Raw genomic sequence first — 25,612 nt, 5'->3', positions numbered from 1 at the left:
AGCTAAATTCCCAAGATCTCTGTCTCATGACCAAAGATGAGAGACCATGACTTGTGGAGCATACCTCTTCTTCACATCCTGTGAATAAGAGCAATGCAGGAATTGAAAAATAGAGCCCCAAGTTGATAAGACAGAAATCTATTGCTGAGACTTTGCAAGATTTATCAAGAGAGTGGTCAGTGGTTTATAATGGTGGCTAATCCCACCCAGAAGCATGGAAAAACGTATTCAATTCAACCATTGTCTTCTCATTACTAAAAACTTCTAGTTCACATAGTGAAGCTGAGTTGACCTGAGGGCAACACCATCTGTCTTTCTGACTAAATTCAAATAGTGGCTTTAACTGACTTTTCTGAATTAAGATCATTTGGGCCCCACCTACATGCTAAGGTCTGGTTTGGGTTTGTTGGAGAATGCTCACTCATCAGTAATTTTTAGACTGACTCAAGCCCCTGGAACAGCAGACATTAGAGAATGCATGAGAAAATGGGATACATTAAGCTACTTAGAATGGAAGAAAATAGTAGCATAGGAAATTGCTACATTTTTGATACTTTGTAGCTTATCAATTATAATTAATGTACAAATTTACCCCAATTACTTGATTCAAGAGCTCAAAACTTTTCCTAATGGGTTTCAAGCACAAAGTACAGCTTTTATAGTCAGAGCAAGATTTTTGCTTTCAGTAGTGACTGTTCCTTTTGGGCTGGGAAGCAAGTTTGGCTCCAGGTTTATAGAGTTTTCAATGCTGTGCCAAGGCATTTGACCTCTCTCTCTCTTTCTTATTCTCCACCGCCTTGTAGACCAGACGACGTGCTCCTGCATCGCACGCATGATGAGATTGCCCTCCTGCATTGCTTCCTCTGGCCCCTGGTGACATTTGTGGTGGGCGTTCTCATTGTGGTCCTGACCATCTGTGCCAAGAGCCTTGCCGTCAAGGCAGAAGCCATGAAGAAGCGCAAGTTCTCTTAAAGGAAAGAAGGCTTGTGGAAAGCAGAGCACAGAAGCTGCGCTCTTCAGCACACGTCCACCTGCGAGCCCGTGTTTCCTGGTGCAGGAGATGGAAGGGGCCACGACAGGTCTCCAAGAGGGTCATCCATCCCTCAGTGGCAGCAGAAACAGGCACAACTGGAAGACTTAGTACCTCGTAGCTTGTATTCCACGTGACGTAGCAATGGCTAAAGGGTCAAGCTCTTAGCTGTACTGAGTAACCGTGTCAGAAAACCCTATAAGAAGTTAATTTTCATTGGAAAGTAACAGTATATTATTTGTACAGTGTAGTATACAAACCATTATGATTTATGCTGCTTAAAAATATTAAAATAGAGTGGTCTGTGTTCTTTTCTATTTCCTTTTTTATGCTTAGAACACCAGGGTGAAAAAAGGGGATGTCTTCTGTGTTTCATTTGATTCTTCTAGATTAATGATGGGGATTCCTGCAGAAGTCTTAACCTTACTGTATAACCCTCAGTTTCCACAACTGAAGAGTACCTTTTGATTCCTGCTTGAAAAAGGGATACTGCAATGGTAACTGAAGCTCCAGTCATTTCTGTGTCTTTTAAGCAAGGGACCCTTAAAGATTAAGAAAGCATATCCTCCAACACCTGCCTTTGCTTATCTATTATTTTTCACCAGATGATACTATTATTATTTTTTTTTTTTGAGAGAGAGAGAGAGGGTCTTGCTCTGTCACCCTGGCTGGAGTACAGTGGCATCATCATAACTCCCTACAACCTCAAACTCCTGGACTCAAGTGAACCTCTTGCCTCACCCTCTGAGTAGTTGGGACTACAGGTATGAGCCATCATGCCTGGCTGATTTTTCTATTTTTTTTTGTAGAGATGGGGGTCTTGCTATGATGCTCAGGCTGGTCTCAAATTCCTGTCCTCAAGTGATCCTCCCACCTCGGCTTCCCAAAGTGCTGGGATTACTGGCATGAGCCACTGTGCCCAGCCCGATTACTCTTACAGAGATGAGTCTGAAGAAGAGCACTGGGTTCCCTTATTCATCTATTCATGTTATTTTTTATGGATTTTTATGTGTGTGAAATAGAGTATACATGATGTGAAGGACATTCTTCAGCTTAGTTAACTGCTGTTTTCATTTTTATTTTCATTTTAGAACAAAAAAAGCAAGGCCAGTCGCAATGACTCATGCCTGTAATCCCAGCATTTTGGGAAGCCGAAGCAGGAGGATCTCTTGAGAACAAGAGTTTGAGACCACCCTGAGCAACAGACTGAGACCCCTTCTCTACAAAAAGTAGAAAAATTAGCCAGGCTTGATGGCATGTGCCTGTAGTCCCAGCTATTCAGGAGGCTGAGGCAGGATAGTCGCTTGAGCCCAGGAATTTGAGGTTGCAGTGAGCTATGATGATGCCACTGCACTCTAGCTTGAGCAAAAGAGTAAGACCCTGTCTCAAAAAAAAAAAAAATCAAAATTGGTTTAAGCATTTTGTTTTGATTTTCTGTGTCCTTGCCTTGATGTTATGGGTGTTACAACAGGAAGGTTGCTGCAGTTGTTCAGTTTGCTTGGACAAAGCTGGAGATGCAACCCCGCTCACACCACCGCTGCTGCTGAGCGTTCTGTGCCTTTCTCAGAAGCTTATTGAGGAGACCATAGTTCTTGACATCTGTTCACAACTCAGACTCCAAGTGTCAGTCACAGGTCTCAGTGAATATCAGAGCTGCCCTATTGACCATGTAGAATCCAACCTTTGCTTAGATGTACATCTCAACGTAATTTCTTTTTGCTTTCATCCGATATTCTTCAGACATGCTTCTATTATTAGAATAAAGGCAAATTGGAATTTAAAGAGAAGTTCTCCTCAGTTATTTCTACAGAGTTCTAAAAAAGGTATGTATTAGTGGAATGGTGATTTCCTGACTTGTGGTCTGCATACCAAAGCTTTCTTAATTTTAGAACGTAAGTAAGTGAAAGAGTCACAGTCTGTGGAAGGGTATTGGATGAGTACAGTCTTTTATTTATTTTTAGAGATGTCTTGCTGTGTTGCCCAGACTGGAGTGCAGTCACTATTCACAGGCACAATCATAGTGCACTACAGCCTCCAACTCCTGGGCTCAAGCGATCCTCCCTCCTCAGCCTCCTGAGTATCTGGGATTTTTACAGGTGCGCAACACCATGCCCAGCTCCACTCATTTTTTTTCTAATTCAAATGTTACAGGTTTCACTGTGCAAAAGGCCTTGAACACACTATTTATGACATCCTTTGAGGCAGCCACAGTGCCTTGACCCCAAACCCAGCTTCCTGTTGCAGCATCCTTGTTGTCTTAGCAACACAGTGAACTATTCTGAAGCATAGAGGAACTCAAAACGGAGAATCAGAGAAGATCATCTTTGCATCACATTGTGGGAGATGAAGTCTCCTTTATTCATTTTCTCTTAATCCAATTATGATTAATTGATTACAGAGAGTAGATAAAAATAGTCCGTGAATGTACATATGTGTTGGAAAAAGGGGAAGCCAATATATATCAATCTAAGTTTTCATTTGCCATTTTGATACTCACTTATATTAACAAAGTGCTTCCATTTAGGCCCAAAAAGTATACAAACTGTATTCTGTAGGTTGCTTTTTGGAAAATGGGAGAAGCACACTGAATTCATGAGGTCAGATGTAGTGTTAAGGGCTTACTTGCTTACAACCAGTTAAATTGGAGACTCCTTATTTGTACTTGTTATTAAAGGTAAAACCCAAAGAAAAAAGGAGAGGATATTTAAGATCATAAAAGGCAAAGAAGATTAACTTCTTAAATAAGTTTATTCTCTTTTTGTATTAGTTAGAAATAGCTCTACTAATAAAATATGATGGCTCATGTAAGAAAGAAGTTCATTTCCTCCTCAGGTAGCAATCCAGTAGTTGGATTACCAGGATAGATAATCAAGGGATCCAGATTCATCGACTCTGTTGGTTCTCTCGTTACTAAGGGTGCTGTTCATTGCATGATCAAAGCCGGCTCGAGGAAGCACACCCACTTCCCAGCCTGTGAAAAGAGGATGTTGGGAGCAAACAATTTCCTTTAAGGAAGTTTCACCCATCACTTCTGCCCACAGTCCATTCATGAGTACTTACTAAATAGCTATACCTACTGTCTCCAGCTAGATGGACGTGTCCCCTACTACATCTCCAGAAGAAAGTTTCTATTACTAAAACTAAAAAGAGGAGACTGAACACTGGAGAATAATGAGCAGAGGAGAATGAACACCGAGTTAAAGACGAGTAATGGACAGCAGTCGATGCCCACTTCATGATGAAAATCTACTGACCGGGCATGGCAAAGATCCCTTGTACTGGCAGGAAGGAAGGTCCCTGGTGAAACCACAAATCTGCTCTCTGGGAGAAACTCCCTTGTCCCTTGTCTTCTGTGGCCCCTACTTAGACCTACTGCTCATCAACTTCTATAGCCACAGCTGCAACTTGAGGGCATCATGGCTTTTGTAGCCCCCATTTGCTGGTGCAAATTTATAGACCTAGATTGCCTTAGGGATTGAACAAACATAGCCTTTTATGGGCCAGGTTGTTTATTTGGTTGTGATAAAGACTTCAACATCATTTTTGACGTGTTGGTTGCTGTCAGCTTTTAAGCCTCACCGTTCCCTTTTCCCCTTACCCTCCATGTTCCTGGAAAGCTGATGAGAGCCTCGGTGAGTCTTCCTCTGGTCCTAGCATGAAGATCAAATCACACAAGCTCTGGCCTGCTTGCAGGAACCCTCAGTCCAGCCTCATGCTCCAAGAACAATAAATGCCAAACCAGTTAAGCCATTTCTGGACCCACTTGGGAGCCTGCTCTATCTGGCTAGAAGGTCTCAGTATGTGAGTGATAAACCTTTTCATACCCTCTTGCTGTTGGTATGGCATTATGAGTCTCAACATATGAACTGAATTAATAGTAACCTATGAATTTTTGGTGTGTGTGTGGGGGGGGGGGTTGTTCATCTGGCATCTTAAGGGTGATCATAGCATTGGTAACATAAATTTATCAAAAACATGGTTTCTGGTCCATTTGTTTTCAGCCAGTTCATGTGAAAGTAACCACAACCAAAGAGCTACTCTGGTTATAGTTCTTGAGCCAGCAGCATCCCACTTAACTAGTCACTGTACTTGGCCTATACCTCTGTCCATCAATTTCATGGCAGCTACCTTGAGGCCTTCTGCAACAATGAGTTTAGGTGGGAATGTAATACCCTTCATCTGACCTTTTCTGCTGAGCTGACTGCCCATGTCTGGCCAGTAATAATTAGTGAAGACTATTGGGAAAGTCTCTAATAATCACATCTGCTGTTTAGAATGCAGAAACAGTTGGACTTCAGGGTATAGGTACATCTTCTGTAAAAAGCTGTTATGTTACCTACTTGTCAACTTTTCTTTTCCAACTATTTTTCATAGTACCTTATTAAAGAACAACAAGAAACAGCCAACACACATCACCAGTCTTGATTTTTTCTAACCACTTTCCCCATAGCTAGTCTGCTGGTGATTACCTAATGGTTAGTTAACACATAACAGGGGTCTCTAGTTTTCCATCCTGCAATATCTGTTTCCCCACTGCCTGCTGCCTGGTAATAATACCAAAGTCACATAGTTTAGATTTTTGTTATGACAGTACTTTTCCATTTCTATGTATTAGGTAGCTAGAGCTGCATAACAAAATAGCAAAGCCTGTGTGGCTTAAACAACCGAAATTTTTTTTTTCACAGTTCCGGAGACTAGAAGTTCAAGGTCAAGATATTAGCCAATTTGGTTTCTCCTAAAGTCTTTCTCCTTGGCTTGCAGTTGGCTGCCTTCATGCTGTATGTCCTCTGCGCTTGTATCTCTGGTGTCTCCATGTGTGTTCTAATCTCCTCTTATAAGACACCAGTTCTCTGGGATTAGGGGCCCTTCCTTGTGACCTCATTTAACCTTAATTACCTCCTGAAATGCCCTGTCTTCAAATACAGTTACATTAGGGGTTAGGACTTCAACCTATGAATTTTGGTGGGACAGAACCCAGTCAATAATATTCTGGTACTCAAATTAAAACTATTAGGGTATAGGGTAAGCCACTGTAACACAGACAACCCTCAAATACTGTAGTTTATTTTGTGTGTATGTGTGTGTGTCTGAAAATGTATTATTTTTTATTTAAGCACAAAAATTGAGACATATACATTTGTACATGGAGAAAAAATAACCAGAAAGGAGTTTACAAAATCCTGGTCGCTGCCCTTATCCAGGGCTTCTGGGCCTGCCCCAGCTGGCAGACAACCTGAGGGCTGCCTCGGGGTGGGCCAGGTCCCAGAGGCAGGGGGTGGCCAACTTTGTGAGAACCCCTGCAGCCTCTGGAGGACAAAGTGCAGGTTCTGACGATGGACTCCTAGGTGCATGTCACAGTGACACAGCTCCTGGGGAATCCCCAGGGTGAGTGGAAGGTGACCGAGACTCAAGGAATGGGGAGCCCTTCGCAAGGTGTCCCAGGGGTCCCACAGTCCTGCATCAAGGATGCAGCTCTAGTTTCAATAAGATAATTTCTTTCATGTGGCCATCAGGAAACGGTCCATGAAATTGTGCAGAAACGTAACATTCCTTCTGCATCGTTTCTATGCCATTCCCTAGAGTGTCCTCTTCATTGTGATCCATCCATGGGAAAAGGGTAAGAAAGAAGTAAAGGGCAAGCTTATACATTTTGAGGAAGAGAAGCAGAAGTGGCACACATCAATTTTATGAATATTATAGTAAGAAATGAGCTGCAAAGGAGCCTCTTGCTGGGCAGCCATGCCTTCTGAAACCTGGGACACAGGGCCTGTTATTAAAATGAGGAACGGGAGAATGAACAGGGAGAAATATGATCAGTTCCTTACTACATTCCTCTTGTATGCATTGTACATACTGACATAAATAAAGTGTGTTGAGTATGAGAAGAGAGTTGGGCCTGAAAAGAATGATTGTTTCCTGAAATTTATTTTATTTATTTATTTGTATCATGCTTGCACAGTAGCTGTGCTAATCTTCTCTGTATCGTTCCAATTTTAGTATATGTGCTGCTGAAGCAAGCACTATTTCCTGAAATGTAGATGATTCTTTTTTTTTCATAATATAAAAGTAATATATTTGTATGAGAGAGACATAGACAAAAACAAGCCCAACCTGTGCAAGAGTGTGCAACATTCCTTGAAAGCTTATCAAAGTCAATAGATGATTCTTTATATTGTTTTATTTTCCTAAAACTAAAATTTAACTAAATTAGTTTAATTTATTTTATGATTAAAATTGAACTATTAATAATTGGAATTTTCTTGAAAACCAGTAAGAGAAAAGAAAAACAGTAAGAGAAACTTTGATGTTCTGCCAAAAAAGGAGATACTTCAAGAAGGTAAGGGGAGAGAGGCTACCTTACTTAGTATGGGGTATAGGAGCAAGGCTTGGAGACAGCCAGCACAGTTTGGAATACTCAAAGGATATATAGAATAGAATCTGTAGTCTTTCGTAAAAAGTAAGAATTTCCATCTCTCTGAACATATTCCAGTTGTAAGAAAAATATTATTTCCTAGAGTATGGGATATTTAAAAATTGTAGGAAATGGGAAAATATTCAGAAGGATACCTAGGGTGTCAGAAAAGGGAGCAGGGATATAATAGCTTATTTGAATGAATTTGGCTTCTAATGGCAAATCATCTAAGGAAAAGAGGCGTGGAATAGGGGCTTTGGAGCCAAACAGCCTTAGTTGGAATCCTGGCTCTCTCTGTTGGTAGCCATGTGATCTTGGGCAAGCTACCTAATTTCTAGCTCAGTTATCTCAACTATAAAACGAGGCTGATATTGATACCATGTCATTGGAGAGGCCTGAATGAGACAATGCAGAGATGCACTTAGCATGGTGCCTGTCCATAAATACTAACAAAGATGATGATAATGATGATGGTGGTGGTTATTCTGGTGATGATAATGATGGTGGTATAGGACTAGTTCAGTAAAAAGAAAAAAATTGTCTCAAAACTAATTTTTCCTAAAAATCTGCGGTTTTTTTTCTCAGATACTTCTTATTTAGTCCCTACCAGCCCAAGACTATACCAATACAGGGATTTTTCTTTTGTGAAGTTCTATCATTATCTAGTTGTTTGTATTTCTAAAACTCTAACATGGAAGAAATCATCTGTGAAGTCATGGTCTATTTAAGAAAATCCAGATTTGTCTAAATTCTCCATTTTATTCAGTATTAATATAGTGTTGTTTTGAAAGTTTTCATTTCATCATGCTTAGCAATTTCCAGCATTATTAAAAGATGTGTCTTCCCTTTGATCCAAGGCAATTACTGGGATACTTTTTTTCTTAGAGACAAAATCCAAAGAACATAATCCTTTTTCCCTGGTCTCTCTGTACAACACTGAAGATGACTTGGCTACTTTTTGCATAATGGATGCTATCCAAAAAGCTTGCAGTATATAAAATATTTTCTGTGTCTCATTAGCAGGGTCTCTGACACGGAGTAAGTTTTACAAAGGTTTTTTCCCTCTATGCTTCCAAAAGCACCACTAATGAGGTTGATGAATATCATCACACAAGCTCCACATATCTGGCAGGTGGAAAAAGATCCAATTAGGGCTTGGACTTTCAAGTGACATCTAGAACTAATGAGAAATTCAAACAAGACCACCCTGAGTCTGTGGAGGAATTGATAGTATTTGAAGTTTGGGAGAAATGCTTTCATTTTGTGAAAGCCAGTGGGTTAAAGGTCAGAAGTGTAACCACCTCCAAGAGTTCTATCATTCAGGGTATGAGAGTTAATGAGATAAAATCAAGAAAAGAAAAACATATGTGTTGATGTCAGGGAATGTGCCTGGTTAAATATCAGTTCTTTAAATAAAGCAAATAAAGGTGTTCAGTCTTTCAGAGTCACTGCCAAAGGCACTACACGCATTGCTCTACATCATGAACCTGAGAATTTTCTCTTTGGCCAATTCACAGAACAGTAGAGGGCCTACCTTTGGACACATGTCCCATTTACCAGATAGTAGTTATTAAATTTGCGTCTCTGCTTTAAACTTAGGATGGCTGGGTGGAAGCAGCCACTGGTGGAGATAGAACAATGTTGATAGTTGGGTTTTTTTCTCACCACTGGCACAGTGCCACATGTATGGAATGGATGGATGAGTGGATACTCCCCAGATCCATTATACCCTTCATACATGTTATTTCCTATTTCCTTGTCTGTCTTAGAAAATTTTATCACACTTTCAAGGTCCAACTTCCTCCCTCCATCCTGCCCTCAAGAATTAATCACTTCTTCCTCTGTAATCCCATACAAATTTGTACATGCCTCAATTATTTTAAGAATTTAGCATGTATTGTAAGAATTTATCACGTGTTTTATGGCTGTTAATCCATTGATTCTTCCTTACCTCTCCACCTTGTGAAACAAGAAACATATTTTACTGATCCTTTAATCCATAATAATAATGATGGTGATGACCCCCCCCAACTCTTATTAAGTGCTTTCCATACACATCTAAGTTCTTTATCAAGCACCCTTTTAGGCTCTTCATTAAAGCTATGTAGAATTGTTACCAAAAGCTCAGTACTTGCCCATGAGGCCGCATCAGAAGAACGAGGAGAAATGGTAAAGGTGAAGAAAAGAAAAGTTTATTACTTTGCCAACAAAGAAGAAAAATGGTAGACTGTCTCAAAATCCAAATTCCTGTACACAAGCAGAAATACAGAGCTTTTAAAGGGAGGGCCCTCAGATCTAGGCTATTGTCAGTTAACTATAGTTGATGATTCTAATCATCTCATCTCAACTGAAGACAAAGCCCTGACCACCTCCCACCTGGGAGCCTCACCCAGACCTCCGCTGGCCAAGTGTAGGGCCTGGGATGGAGCCCATAGTTCAGCAGAGCTATCTCCTTTAACACAAAGAAAAGACATTCCCAAAAACTGGGCCTCAGTTCCCAAAAAGAGTGGGAAAGTTTTAAAAAGACAGAAAATATCTTTTGCCACTTTTTTCCCCAGGCCATTCCCTCTGTTACAAAATGAGGCACCTAGCATAGTACCTGGGGCATAGTTAAACCTGGAAAAACATAAATGAGTGAATAATAAAAATGTTGCAATCTTAGCCTTAAAATAAAAAGTTACAATGATGGTAAACTAATGTTTTTGTATTTAAATATCATGTGCTACTTTTTTTTTTTTTTTTTTGAAGCAGGGTCTCACTGTGAGTGCCGAGGCATCAGCCTAGGTTGCAGCAACCTCAAACTCCGGGGCTCAAGTGATCCTCCTGCCTCAGCCTCCCAAGTAACTGGGACTACAGGCATGTGCCACCATGCCTGGCTAATTTTTTCTATTTTTAGTTGTCCAGCTAATTTCTTTCTATTTTTAGTAGAGAAAGGGTCTCGCTCTTGCTGAGACTGGTCTGGAACTCCTGAGCTCAGCAATTCTCCTGCCTTGGTCTCCCAGAGTGCTAGGATTACAGATGTGAGCCACCGCGCCCGGCCTCATAGGCTACTTAAAACAGTGGTGATCTAGCACCTCTTGTACTTTCCTGGATAGAGCTGGAACCCATTCTACTAAGTGAAGTATCCCAAGAATGGAAAAACAAGCACCACATGTACTCACCAGCAAATTGGTTGATCAACACCTAAGTGGACATACAGGAATAACATTTATTGGGTGTTGGGCAGGTGGGAGGGGGGAGGAGGGGATGGGTATATACATACATGATGAGTGAGATGTGCACCGTCTGGGGGATGGTCATACTTGAAGCTCTGACTCAAGGGGGGAGGGGGGCATGGCCAATAATATGCTGAAATAATAAAAAATTAAAAAAATAAAACCCAGATGACAGCAAAAAAGTCACTGTGTTCATTATCAAATTTCCCCAAAACTTAGCAATAAACATTTATTATCTCACATAGTTTCTGAATCAGGAAGTCAGTAATCTAGAAGTAATTTAGCTATAATTCTAAATTTTTTTTTGGTGAAATTATGCCACTCAAAGATAAATCCATGGATAGGGTTATAATGAAAAAAAACATAAGACTCAAAAGTCCAGCAGAATTGTAGTGGGGAACTTTTGATAAGAATAGTGGGATTTGGCTCTCCCTCTCCCTCCCTTGCTAGGGGGATTTGTCGCAGTACATTTGACAGGCATCATAGAACAAAAAGTGAGCAAAGTCCAATTGTCTACATTTTTTGATTGGCATGAAAAATCTTCCAAAAGAAATGATTGAAGACTTCAAGGATAGACTTTTCAATAACCTTGGGTAGCTTTCAAGAATAGATACTGAGACATATATGACCCTTGCTCTTTCCTCACTTTTTGTGAACAGCCTTAAGCCAGAAAAAGGGGATTTAACATGCAAACACTGAAGTCAGAAATAGCCCTGTAGCCAGATCTTTAACACCTCACTAAAATTTTTGAAAGAGGCCTAGAGCTTTCAGATTTAGGATAAACTAATGCCTTTGCATATAAAAACTACTAGAAGCATCCAGGGAAGGAAGACTCTTGATAAAGAAGACTGTAAATGTTATAAGCAGTCAAGATATTGGAAAGACAATTGTGCTAGTTAACAAACTGACAGAATAAAAATAAAGTGTATGAATAATAAAGGTGCTCTAAGGGGAACTTAAGTACCTAATTAGCCATTGTACCCTTAAGTTCACAAGAAAAAGTTTCTTTCCTTTTTTTTTTTTTTTTTTTTGTGGGCATGGCCATCTCATAGCCTTTTTTTTTTTATTTCAGCATATTATGGGGGTACAAATGTTAAGGTTACATATATTGCTCTTGTCCCTCCTCCCCTCTAAAGTTAGAGCTTCAAGCATGACCGTCCCCCAGACAGTGCACATCTCACTCATTATGTATGTATATAACCATCCCCTCCTCCCCCCTCCCATCTGCCCGACACCCCATAAATGTTATTCCTATATGTCCACTTAGGTGTTGATCAGTTAATGCCAATTTGCTGGTGAGTACATGTGGTGCTTGTTTTTCCATTCTTGGGATACTTCACTTAGTAGAATGAGTTCCAGCTCTATCCAGGAAAATACAAGAGGTGCTAGATCACCATTGTTTCTTATAGCTGAATATACTCCATGGTATACATATACTACATTTTATTAATCCACTCATGTATTGATGGGCACTTGGGTTGTTTCCACAGCTTTGCAATTGTGAATTGTGCTGCTATAAACATTCGAGTGCAGATGTCTTTTTTATGGAGTGTCTTTTGTTCTTTTGGGTAGATATCCAGTAATGGAATTGCTGGATCAAATGGTAGATCTACTTGCATTGCTTTAAGGTATCCCCATATTGCTTTCCACAGGGGTTGCACTAGTTTGTAGTCCCACCAGCAGTGTAGAAGTGGATCTCTCTGCATCCACACCAACATTTATTTTTAAATATTAAAAAACAGCCTTACACATGTTTTTTTGATAGTGAGTGTTACAATGCCAACCTTTAACCCTGGCATTACTATATCACATTTCCCAGAGAGTCAACAAACTACTCAGGTGGTGGGGAGCTCTAATAATCTAGAGGTATTCTCCATGTTCCAGCCCATAACTTTTACCCTTGGCCTTTAACCAACGAACCTTCCTTACCCTTTGTGACACCACCTGCTAACTGAATTGGGAGGGATCTATCTGTAAACGAATCTGCCAGATTAAATACTCTTCCTTGAGATCGCTAAAGACTCCCCTATTCAGACTCAGACCAAGGCTAATTTGAAAATTTACTTAATGGTATCCTTCTGTTTAAATTAAACTCAAATTGAAGATCCATGAAGTCCTGAACTGGATTCCTTATGGACTAAAAATTCTACTGATGCAGATATGTAGGGAGGAAAAACTTTCCTCTACCCTCCTGGTTCAGTAGCTGGGGCCTGCAAATTAAACTGACAGAAGACAGGTTAACAGGAGAAACAGTATGTATGCATCAGAACCTTCCACAGGAAAAAAGTAAACACCCAAAGAGTAAACACTCCAGTTAGACCTGGAGGCTTACATACTATTTTAACAAAGAGTATTATGGAAAAGTGACAAGACAAAAGAAGGGGGGTTTAGGCTTTTAGGGGTGCTAAAATGTGGACTTTTCTGGTATGAAAGAGAGGAGGGAAGACACCTACTCAAAAAAAAAATTATGCCCTGCTTTTAAGCAATAGGGGGAGGGTAGAGAGATTTTCTGTGTCTGCTGTTTCTCAATTGCCTTAAGCTTAAAATAATTCTTATATCAAAGTGGTATATTTTGGGGTGCCATACTCTGATCAGTAGGATTCAGTAAAATTCTAATTCAGTAGAATTTTTAGGGCTGAATCCCTCGAGGTTTATGTTGACACATTCAAAACCTATTCAAGTTTGCACAATAACTTCTAAAAACAGCAAGTAAAAAACTAAAATCAATAGTTGAAAACTTAATAGAAAGATTCATCATCTCCTTGTAGTAATGCAATGATGTCAAAAAAAGAAGAAAAAAAATTGATAAAGATTAAAATAAAAAAAAAAAAGATTCATTATAACCTGTACCAGTCCTTATAAAACTCCTGTCCTCCTAGTCAGAAAACCCAAATGGCAAAAATGCAGATTTGTTTAGGACCTCAGGGTCATAGATAAAACAGTCATTCTCTAACTCTCTGGGATACTAAACCGTAACACTATTTCCTCGTGGGGTTACATATTCTAGGCTTATTCATCTGTGCTGTGCCTTCTTTAGTGGTTCCTTAGGGTAGATTGACACAGTTAATCCTGCTCACTTTTTCCTGGGAAAGTCAGCAACATGCCTTAACAGTTACACGTCAGTGATTTACTTCTTTTCCACAAGTCCCTGACTAGAACCTTGTGAATCTTAAATTTTCCTGCAATTCTACTTGTATCCAATATGTAGATGACCTCTTGTTATATCCTAAAGATCAGTTGAGCTCTCTTAATCAATGTCTTCTATCTTCTTACAGTTTTAAATTAGAAAGGACTTAAACGTCAAAACAAATTATATCGCTTAGATCAAGATCCCAGAGTAAATCCCTCTCTTAGAACAGAGGAAAAGCCATTCAAAATGTTCCCAGGTACCACAGTGCCATGGTGCATACCTGTAGTCCCAAGTACCCAGGAGGCTGAGGCAGGAGGATCGTTAGAACCCAGGAGTTCGAGGCTGTAGTGTGCTGTGCTGGTGCCTGTGAACAGCCACTGCACTGCAGCCTGGGCAACATAGTGAGAACCCGTCTCTAAAAACAAAATCAAAAATAAAACCTTCCTAGGCCAGTCATTCAGAGTCAACTAAGAGGATCCCAACTGTTCGAAACACCATGCCTCTACATGATTTAAAATAAGCTTTTTAACATCATCATGCCTTAAGTATTTGAAACTTTTTTACCTATTCATGCATAAGCAATCTGGACAAGCCCTCAGCATTCTGACTCAGCTTTATGACATTTATCAGAGATTTGCTGCAGCTTGTTCTTTTGACCCGGTGGCAAAAGCTCGCCTTCCGTGTCAGGCTCATAGCAACTGCAGCTGCATTAGCGAAGGGCACTGCTAACCTGCTTGTAAGGTCTCCCTTAGACTCGATGGGCTCTCATGATGCACAATCTTTGCTGCTTGGTGAGGATACACTATATTTTTTCTTTCTTTCTTTTCTCTTTACTTAGTCTCTATAAAGACAGTCAAAAACTGCCAATTCTGACTATATTGCAAGTTGTCAGCACAGGGTATTGAGAAAAGTTTTCAATTAGTAAAAATCATGCCTCAGATAAACCTCATTGGCTACGCTACTGCCACCATGCAAAGCTGAAAATACACTATGTTTCTTAGCAAGTAGGCTTACCTCTCATGAAATTCTATTACTTTCTCCCTTAAACGCTTCCTTCCCTGGTAGTACAGTAATATGTTAAATCCTGCTCCTTTCCTTTTTGTAACCAGAAGAAGGGCTAAATTATGACTGCCTAACTTCTGTCCAAGAACAGTCCATTCCCTGAACAAATATATTAGAAACTCTTCTAGAAAATGCAGACTGAGCCGTGTTTGTTGACTGGTCATGCCTTAAAACAGGAAATTATCAGGCTGGATGTGTCATCACAGATCTCAGCTCACCCCTAGAATAATGATCTTTTACTGGAACTAAAGTCAACCTAGAAGGCAAAATTTATTGTATTCACCGGGGCTTGTCAACTAACTCCAGATAAGAGAATTAATACCAATGGCAAGAGTTGGCGAAGATTTGGGAAATAACTAAGGATCTTGACCTGTGCAGAAGAAAAAAGCAAAGAAAAAATCGTCAAAAGATTAAGTGTTCGAATGTTTCTTAAGGAGGCACAATGCCAAACAAAAAGGCTAACATGACGGTTCAAGGAGATGCCTTACCTGGTCGTTGTGACAGACGGGAAACTCCTACTAAGAATCCTGTTTTCATACAACCCCAGAAAACCAAATTATTGGACAGGTTCAAAGAAGCTATTACAAAATACCAGAGATTAACTCCAAAATCAGAGGGGGAAAAAGCTCATTTATTATGATAATAATGTATCAAGATTTACCTGATGACCGCACCTCATAGTTTCACTAATTCTAAACCATTATCTCATGAACTTGGCTTGGTCCCAGTAAGTTCTTTGCTTTAAAATACCTGTCTTAAACCACTTGAGCCCACATCCACAAATCCTATAAATACCTAACTTGCTCTCTCTGAGTCACTACTAACATTTTACTCCTTTGCTGCAGTAAATTTAATAAATTCAGCTTTGTTTGATCAACAGCTTTTTTTCTGGGATCTCCAACAAAATTCATCTTGTTGAAACCATGAAGCAGTATTTGGTTTCTTTAAAAGTTATTTACTATTACTCACCAGATCATCTAAATCTCTTTCTTAAATGTGTGTAAGAGACTTTGAGAAGAGGATTTACTCTTCTGGGCCATTCAGTTCAGGTAGTTGGTGAGATAATTAATGTATGGAAAGATAATATATGCAAAATGCTTAATATAGTTTCTGGAACAATGTAGGTGTTCAATGAATGTTAGCTATATTAAAATCCCCTAATTCCCCAGCCCTTCCTTACCTGGCCCTCCACGCTGTCTGCAAACTCAAGGTTAATTATCTCTGAATTTAGAGTTCCCATTCATAGGCCATCACTGGTTTCTCATCTATGTGATTGGCAGGGGCCATCTGCTCCCTCCCCGCCTCCTAGCCTTCTGATCCTGTTCCCTCCATTCCCACCAGCAAGCTGAGGGAGGAATTCAACTCTTTACATTCACCCCTCTTTAGCCACTTAGGAGGCTTTTTCTTGTGGAGGATTATTGCTGAATGGAGAACCTCTGTTCAGTGACATTTTATTTTAACACCGAAAAGTGAGAAATACTTTGATTCTGATAATTGAACAGATTTTCTTTTCTACCACTTTCCTCAAATAAAGGAACAAACCTACAACTTCTCAGAAGCATTTTGGATGGGGTAAGGAGAATCTTGATTAAGTTATAAGATTAATGAAATTGGGAGTCTAGGAGAAACCTCAGTGTATCTTTAATTATGGCCTCCAGTACCATGAATATAAAAGGTAATTTAGGAAGAAGGATGCCCCAGGAGGTTCCCCATGTTGCCCCATACATCAGAGATACCAAAAATCACTACAGTATCCCCATTAGTTCCTAAAATTCTGCTTTCTGAGACAGTGTATCCTAAATGCCAACTTTGGGTTATAAAATTCAAATCAACTCTGAAATTTAAAGAGAAAACAGATGAACTATAAATGTGTGAATGAAATCTTCTGAGGGCTGCCCCCCTTCACCAAATGTTTAAAAGAAGTAGGAAAAAACCCTACAGAGATGCTTACTTTGCCCTTTATAATTATTGGATGAAATGGTGATACTGATGACTTCACTCCCTGACTGGGAAGAGCAGGGTGCAGTGTTTGTGTGTGTTTGGAGGCGGGAGTGGGAAGGCTTTCTGCATGTCTGACAACCAGCCAGGGGTAAGAGGGATGCCCTCATTTTAGCATTTGCTGATTTCTGTGGTGTAAATACTCCCACTGTGGCTGATTGCGAGCTATCAATGTGGCATCACTGAACTTGGAGTTGGGAAGTAATGTGCAGTAGCACACCATTATGTAGTATTTCAAGTATACAGATACGATCAACAAAAATAACCTCAAGAGCAGAGATAATAGTGCAATATGGCAAAGTTATTAGGAAGCGAGGACTTTTGAATGTTCATTACATTGTTTTTAATATAATTTATTAAGTTGTAAGTTTATATGCTTCAGTTATTAATAATAGCTGTGTTTGACAACTGGTTTGGAAAATTTAGCATTGGGCTGTCGTGAGCCAATGCCAAAACACCACTGGGAGACCTGAGTGTGTTCCTCTATCTCTGCAAGGCTATCATGGTGCACTCGCAGTACATATTGGCCATGTGGGCTATTTCAAACCTGAAGACCAAATCTCCCACCCACTCTTTCTTACAAAGACCCTGCCTCTAATACAAAGCACGTGGTGCCATTGGATCTCAGTCTCAAGCAACAATTTATCCCTTTAGGTGGAGCAAGGGTGGCCAGGTGGACTCCACAACTACACGCTCTTCCTAAGGAGCATTATACCCTTCAGGATCTGAAAGTTCGGGGAGGCAAGAAGGAAGCCCAAACTCTCAGTGCAAGAGCCAAACATTGGGATTTTTTTTTTTAAATGATCTCTGCGGGGACAGAGCAATGACACTTTTTTCAGAGTGATGTGGACCCGGCTGCTCAAATAAATTAATGTTCCAACTCAGATGAGTCATGTTGTAGGAACATTAAGTACATAGCCAATTTGTCAATATAAAAAAACTACCACCTCATTTTTTTTTTACTCAAAAAGTATTGCTCTATTTTATGAGTTACGATTTTCATTTTGGCCAAAGATGGATTGAAATGCACAGAGGTGATGACTTTGAAGCCATACAGGCACTTTGTTCAGCTTGGCTGTCCTATTTTCTAGGCTGGTTAGGAGACTGGAAAGTTTCATCTGAGGACTGTTTGAAGAAACTGTGCCTCTCCTGGAGAAGAATAAAGGAAGACATGGTATCTACTTAGAAAAATTTAAAAGGTGGTCATATGGAAGAGGGAACCTGGAACTTGTTTTACAAAGTACCATGCTAGTTAGAAATAGGGGCTCTGTATTATACAGACCTGAGTTTTAATTTTGGTTTTTATCACTTATTAGTTTTGTGATCTTGGACAAGTTATCTAAACTCTCTAAACCTCAGATTTCTTATCTGTAAAATGGGGTATATTGTTTCCTATTGCTACCATAACAAATTATCACAAATTTAGTGGCTTAAAACAACATAAATTTATTATTTCATAATTCTGAACGTCAAACTCCAAAATGTGTCTTGCTGGGCTAAAATCAAGGTGGCAGCAGGACTTTGTTCTTTCTGGAGTATCTAGGAAAGAATTCTTCTCCCTGCATTTTCTGTCTTCTAGAGGCCATCTACCTTCCTTGGTTCATCTCCCCATTTCTCTTTCTTTGTCTCTCTTTTTTGGTTTTTAGAGACAGAGTCTTGCTCTGTTGCCCAGGCTGGAGTGCAGTGGTATGATCATAGCTCACTGCAGCCTCAAACTTCTGGGCTCAAGCGAGCCTCCTGCATCAGCCTCCCAAATATCTGGGACTACAAGTGTGTGCCACCAATCCTGGCTAATTTTTTTCTTTTATAGAGATGGGTTCTCACTATGTGGCCCAGACTTCTCTCAAACTCCTCGCCTCAAACAATCCTCCTGCGATGGCCTCCCAAAGTGCTCAAATTATAGGCAGGAGCCACCACACCCAGCCCCATCTCTCCAATTCTCTTATCTTCAAAGCCAGCAAGCCAAGTCCTTCTCACACTGCTCTCTCTCTGGTTCTCTCCCTTCTGTCTGCCTCTTCAATTTATAAGGACTTGTGAGTACCTTGGGCACTCCCAGATAACCTACGGTAATCTTTCCGTCTTAGAGTCAGCTGAGTTGCAGCCTTAATCTTAATTTCAATATTGATTCCCCTTTGCCATGTAACCTAACATAATGACATGTTCCAAGGATTAGAATGTGGACATCTTGGGGAGCTCATTATTCTGTCTACCATCTGAGGATAATAATATAATGAGGAAAAAAATAGGAGCCACTCATAGCATTTACTGAGGAAAAGTACATTATAGAGTTCTTGGCACAGAGTAAGAACTTAATAAACGTGAGCATCTATTATTATTATTTTTAATACCAATCTGTTTTAGTTTGCTAGGACTGCCTTAACAAGGTACCACAGAATACATGGCTCAAACAGCAGGAATTTATTGTCTCACTGTCCTGGAGGTTAGAAGTCTGTCATCAGGGTTGGTTCCTTGTGAGGGCTGTGAGGGAAGACTCTGTTCCATGCCGCTCCCCTAGCTTCCCATGGGCCTTTGGCAATCTTTGCATTCCTTGTCTTGTAGGTACATCACCTCATCTGTACCTTCATGTTCACAGATCGGGTGATGCATGTCTGTGCCCACTTTTCCCCTTTCGATAAGGACACCAGACATACCAGATAAGGGGCCCACTCTACTCTAGTATGAGTATGACTTTATCTTAACTAATTATATCTACAATAATCTTCTTCCCAAATAACATCACATTTTGAGCTGCTGGGGGCCAGGACTTCAACATATGAACTTTTGGAAGACACAACTCAACCGGAAACACAATCCAAAGGGTAGGACTAGGATGGATGAATGGAAGGTGTAGGCAGAACATAATTACCTCAGTGACAGGAAGCATTTCTATCTGAGATGTCTGAATGTGGAATGGGGTGCTGGGTTTCCCAGTATTCATTAACCATTTAGTGAGGAGGAGGATGTTGCAGACCAGAATAAAACATTCCAAAATTTCTTAGAAAAGATAAGCTTTAAAATGCCCTCTTAACCCAGAGAGGGTTGATGTCTTGTATAATCAACTCCAGAAAGCTGTATCACTTTTCAGAGATTTATGAGAACTTGGTTCCTCTTGGATATAATGTGCACCCCCTGAGGAGATGTTCTGTAGGGTCTATAGCATTCTTGGGAAAACTGACCCTAGATTTTCATTTCAGATCATGATGCAGACCCACTCCGGAAAGTCAAAAGTTGTAAAATTAAGTACTTCGAAGCTTCTGTTAATTATAATGCAGGGGGATCAATCATTGTTTGAAGGTGCCTAGGTGTATATTTAGGATCCCAAGTGGGTGAGATAGCACGGGCACTTTCAAGCAAACCCAAACTAGTGTCAAATACAAAGTAAATCTGGACTTAGGTTCAGAGAGACTTTGTTTGAAAGGATTATTGCAAAAGGAGGTGAAAGGATGGTTGTAATGGGGCAGAGCAACTATTTGCAGTAAGGAGAATGTTTCATCCAATGTATCTGCAAGCATCTCAGAATCAGGCAGAAAAAGGCTTTCCTTTCAGAGAGGAATTAACAAGGCTGGGAAGAACTGGGTGTGCGGAAGTGGGGTGCGCTGGTGATGGTGTGACCAGATAGATGATCAGGGAAGTTTTACCTTGAGGCCGGCCTGTTCTCAGGAGTGGCAATGAAAAAGGGGATGCATGCTGGCTCAGGCTGAGAGGGGAATAAAACTCAAGAACATGGGCAAAGGAGAGAAGCTTGACTAAAGTTTTGTCAAGTCAAGGCAGGAGGCATTTTGACCAGATTGGTCAGTGGGAAGAGTCTCGCTAATCATTTATAAGGCAAAGAATGGGAATTTAGAGGGTCTCTTTTTGACCCTGTCATAGGTAAACAAGGGGGCATCCTTAAGTCATGTGGGGAAGGATGAAAACATAAACTGTTTCTAGAACATAGAACGTGGAAAGATTTCTTTAGCCATCACTGTTTTCCAGGATCACAGAGCTCAGAGAAAGTTCAATATCATCACTGGGATATTCAGAATGAGATTGGGCATGAGGTGGAAATTTTCTATTCCTTCCCCAATATGGATTCAGGAATATTCAACATGTATTTATTGAGACTTCACTTTGAGTCCGGCATCATGATAGATATCACGGAGCCACACGAAAGCAATCAGGAGCATGAATCTTCCTCCCAAACAGCATATACATTTGTAGAAAGTTCATGCTATTTTATGTGAAGCATAAAATAAACATAAGGTAACTGTCATGAACTACCCCAGAGGGTATTGGAGATGGAGGTGCTGTAGGAGATGAAGGAAGGGGGTTCTAATGCAGGCTGGAAGAGTTAGAGGCCCAGGGTGTTTTTCTGGTTAGTCTTCTATGGCTTCCCACTCTTCCATCCATTCTCTGCCCTCTCTGCCCAGCTTTGTGGTGGCCACTGTGGATTGTGTCACCCACACCACCTAATTGGCTGCCATTGGATTGGGTTTGGCCAGGGGGAGGGAGGGATAAGAGGGTAGGAGAGGCCAGGTCTTTCTTCCGGCTTCTTGGTGTAGTAGGTCTCTACAAGGCAGCCCCTTCCCCATGGCTCCTGCTCTCACTGGACTCTGGTGACCTTTCTTCCCTCTTGATTTTGGGCCTAGGGGTGGTAAGAGATCCACTGTTGCTAATCTATGGTTGCCTCTCCAAGGCATTGAATTAGGTCCCTTTAGCCCTGCCACACTTCTATAAATTGTCCTGAAAAGTCTCTTTAGTTAAGCCATCTCATGAGATTCTCTTCTTCACCATGCCCTCTTGTTTCAGTACTCATTCAACCTAGGGTCAAAATGCAATGTTCCTTAGAGCTGGAAGGGAACTAGCATGTGTTGAGAAATTTGTGCCAGTCAATGTGGTAGGGGTCATCCATGGGTTATCTCTAAGACCATCCAGGACTCCTGCAAGACACATGTATTTGCACTTGCCTTATAATGGGGAAACAGGTTCAGGGAAATAAAGTGCTGAAGTTGCAGAGTTTGTCAGAGGGAGTTTTTGAATGCAGGTACTGATGATGACCTCCTGTTCAGGAGGTGTGGGTAGAAAAGATAATTGATCCTTGAGACTTACTCAAAAATCACACAGCTTTTAAATAGGTGTAGACTATTCTACCCATAGTAGATCTTTTTCTCCTTGTGCTGAACTGCCCAGCAAAGTGCTTGCACGGCCTTGAGTGCTGAGGCCCTGGGAAGCTGCTCAGAGGACTGGTCCACCGGAGCTGCCCACTTGTTGATCGTTGGATCCTTTCTTGAGCTCTCCTCATTGCCTCATTGGGTGGGCTGTGTGTTTCCCTCTGGACCCATGGCTGATGAATCAATGCTATCTTCCTCTAATTGGAAGTGAGGAGTGAGCATTTCATCACACTTTCCTTGTTCATGGCTGGGGCTTGAGGGACACAGTAGCAATGAGACCCTGGCCTCCCTGTTCTTATTCTCCTTCTTCATTGGGTAACACTTGCTTTCTTTGTCTTGCTTGCTCTGAACAATGTTGTAGAGGCCTGTTCCTCTTTCCTTTCCTTTTCTCAAATGGCTCAGCAGTCATTTGAACCTGGCTTTTATAGCCTATGTTATTGGAATCTCTGAGTTGAAAGCTGAATTTTGGGCCCTTTGCCTCCGCTGTATTTGTTGGTTCCTCTTCTGGCTCTTCTTCATGTCTTCCATTCTGAGTTGACATGCTCGTTTTCCATCGGGCAACCACTGTCCCTTTTCCCTAAGCATTTATTATACTTCTGAGAATGTCTAGTAGCATATTCCTGAGCCCCAGAGGGAACAGATAGGATTGAATTTAGAGTAGGTAACTGTGCTATCACATTTAGTCTAAGTTGTCAGGAGAGACGTCAACACCAGGGCTAATGGACACGTAGGCCTTTCAGTAGGAGTTGGATAGGGTGGAAGGAAGTGATTTGCAGCCCATATGTGAATCTGAAAAAGTGAATTGAAAGCTGGGAGCCCAAAATGGAATTTAATTTAAACTGAGGAGTTTAATCTACCTTTTCTCCATCCCTCGAAACATGGAAGTAGTTAAGAACATAGATTCTAGAATTACACTGTCCGTGTTCAAAGTAAAACTGTGACATTTGGTAGCTATGTGACTGAGAAAAGAAAATAGTTCAAAGCAGTCTGAGCTAAATGAGTATGCAAAATTTATCAGTCTCACCCCAACCCAAAATTCATGCCTGAGGTCAATTGCTTAAAGGTATTTGGTCTTTCTTTTCTTCCTTGTAGTTTCCTGACTGGCTGCCTCAAACATTAGCTTCAGTGTTCTTGGAGTTAGTGATACAAAGAACAATGTATAGCCGCTCAATTGCTTATGTTATTTTAATGTAAATTTTTGGTAAGCAACTTAGGAACTGGCTCTACTCTTTTCTGTAAAAACTTGCCACTTTTTAACTGCTGCTTATCAGAGCATATATTCAGGGCATCTTGAATCTATGCTCCTGAGTTTCAGCCCTCAAACTTGGTCCAAATAAACTCTCTGCTTATATTAATTTTGCCTCTATTTTATCCTTTAGGTCAACATAACCTATGGCAAGATTATTTACCTTCTGCATGCCTCAGTTTCTTCATCTATAGAATAATATTGGGACTCAGAAAGTAATGCCCCAAAGACCGATGTTTTGACACACTGAGAGTCCTTAAAAACTGCCTCAGAATCAAGGTCTAACCTTGTCTTGTCCCCTCAACCCCAAAGCACAAGGAGGGACTCTTTGGAATTTCCTTATCTGACCAAGAAAGTTTATTTCCAAAAAACCTGTGATTGTTCAGAAAGGGCTTCCAGGTGTTTGACTAGAGACATCTTGTACTCTTCTCCTTCACTAGGAAGAACCAAAATAAAAGCTTGGAGCTGAGAGAGACTTTACAATGTGGAGTAAGGGTTGGTGAGAGAGCTGCCAGTGGACCACAGTCCCATCGGGAGCTCCTGCAGGCCTGGCCACAGAAGAGCCTGTACCCTCATGGACCCTGAAACTAACATAGGGAGCTGCCTGGAGCCCACATGATGGCACTGCACAAGGGAGGGAGAGTGTGCTGGGTCCCACACACACCCCGAGTCCTAAGCAGGTACAGCAAAGTGTCCTTTTGAGAGCCCAGCCCACTACAGACTATGCACTATCCTAGGGCCCAGGGTGCAGGAGCTGAGGTGCTGGTTTGCCTTTATTTACTCCTGATGCATTATTCTTTGCACGTAGACAGCATTTGCTTCCCCAGCTAACTGTCCTGAGTAGGGAGGAAACGCCAACTTAGGTGTAGGCTAGGTCAATAGTCATTGGAAAGTTCTTTAGGAATGAAATATGTCTTAATAAAATTTAATTTATACATCTTACCGATGGCATTATCTGTTTAGAGCTTAGACTTAGGAATGCTCCTTGGCTTCTGAACTTAATGCCTTTTGTTTCTATGGTTGTATTGTCAGGTTTTTTTGTTGTTGTTGTTATTGTCGTTGTGTTTGTTTGGCAAGGCCTAAAACACAAAAACTCCTTGGCTATCAATGGCATGCAGCAGGATAATAGAGATGGGAAACATATTCATTGCTAGCTCTTTCTTAAAGACTGAAATTGATGCCAAGTTTCTTCCTGGGGCCAAGAGCTCCAGGAGCAAAGAGGAAAGTAATTCTATATTAAAGTAATTTACACAAAGGCTCTTGCATCATTACAGTTGTTAAAGAACAAATTATTCATGACAACTGTTAAAGACATAAGGCAGATTGTTCAAGAGAGGCATAGAGGTAAGTAAAAGGACCACTGCAATGGGGCTCTGCAGTGGGGGAGAAAAAGATTGGACTCAACTTCAACTTAAACAAGGACAGCTGGGGATTTACAGCCAAAGAGCAGAGTTGGGGTCAGTGGAGGGAAACTTACTAAGAAGAAACATCTAGGGTACAAGGGATTCCTGCTGAAGAGAGGCCAGGGCGATAAGCTAGCAAGGTTGGTCAGATACCAAGACTGGGGGATTTTCACTAAATTGACTTTAAACTGGATTGTACAAGGACAGAGAGAGAAACCAAAGTTTGGGCCTAGGCAAGCAGAGGACTCAGAGAAACCTGACTAAAGTCTGATCACAGGACAGAGTCTTCATCACAATAAACCTTAGGGGAAAAAAAACAAACTTAACTCAGATCAACAATTTTCTATTATAATAGTAAAATTTCTTTGGGAGGTACTGGATTGGGAGATATTTTTAGAGAGCATAGTCTTTGGGGTTTGTTACCTCCTTCGGTGAGGAGATAAATGTTCTGTGTCTCCTCCTACACATCCCTGCATGTTTTTCTCTATTACTCAAGCTTGAATTTCACCAGTTAATTTTTACCCTTCTATTATGAATGCTCCTTTTATAGGCAACATCAAAAGTCTTGCCAATTCTCTCAGAATCTAGCTGTAGAAACTAGGTGGTTTTAGTTCATTAGCTTTAATAATGTTGTATAATAGTATTATGTTAGAAAATCATGTTTTTTCCTTTCATGTTCAGTATTATTTTAGATTTCAGATTGGGATGACTTTTGCTAAGGTATGACTCTGAAATACAGTCTGAGGTTCATTTATCAAATGGATGTCTCCAGACATATGAAATACCAAAAAAAAAAGAGGATTTAATCATACAAAATGTTGAAGGTTCCACTGAGGGTTTTGTTTCAGTGTTGGAAATGGCAGTTGGGTCATTGGCTCCTGAGCAGCTTCCTGATTTGTCTGAGTTTACATGTAGACAGGTCCCCTCTGTGAGCAATAGGAAGACCAGGTTTAATTCCAGCATTGC

At 40.7% G+C, this 25,612-nt stretch overlaps 1 protein-coding gene and 2 non-coding genes across 3 annotated transcripts in view; 1 reads left to right on the top strand and 2 right to left on the bottom strand.

Moving 5' to 3' along the window:
• The window catches only part of KCNMB4 (potassium calcium-activated channel subfamily M regulatory beta subunit 4), a 66,329-nt gene extending 55,717 nt beyond the window's left edge, over positions 1 to 10,612 (top strand). Inside the window, exon 3 of the mRNA XM_012788744.2 lies at positions 804 to 10,612. Within this exon, the coding sequence (XP_012644198.1) occupies positions 804 to 972 (169 nt within the window). The 3' untranslated portion in view covers positions 973 to 10,612. The remainder of the gene's footprint in view (positions 1 to 803) is intronic.
• Positions 6,948 to 7,051, bottom strand: LOC142873545 (U6 spliceosomal RNA). Its single transcript, XR_012921560.1, has one exon. It is a non-coding gene; the product is annotated as a U6 spliceosomal RNA (small nuclear RNA).
• Positions 10,613 to 14,625: 4,013 nt separating the features above from the next.
• LOC142873486 (U4 spliceosomal RNA) lies at positions 14,626 to 14,766 on the bottom strand. Its single transcript, XR_012921515.1, has one exon. It is a non-coding gene; the product is annotated as a U4 spliceosomal RNA (small nuclear RNA).
• Positions 14,767 to 25,612: the final 10,846 nt, after the last annotated feature.

Source organism: Microcebus murinus, chromosome 10 (assembly GCF_040939455.1).
Source record: "Microcebus murinus isolate Inina chromosome 10, M.murinus_Inina_mat1.0, whole genome shotgun sequence".
In the NCBI taxonomy this organism is placed as follows: domain Eukaryota; kingdom Metazoa; phylum Chordata; class Mammalia; order Primates; family Cheirogaleidae; genus Microcebus; species Microcebus murinus.
The sequence above is the reverse complement of the archived record's forward strand: the minus strand, read 5'-3'. Positions and strand labels throughout refer to the sequence as shown.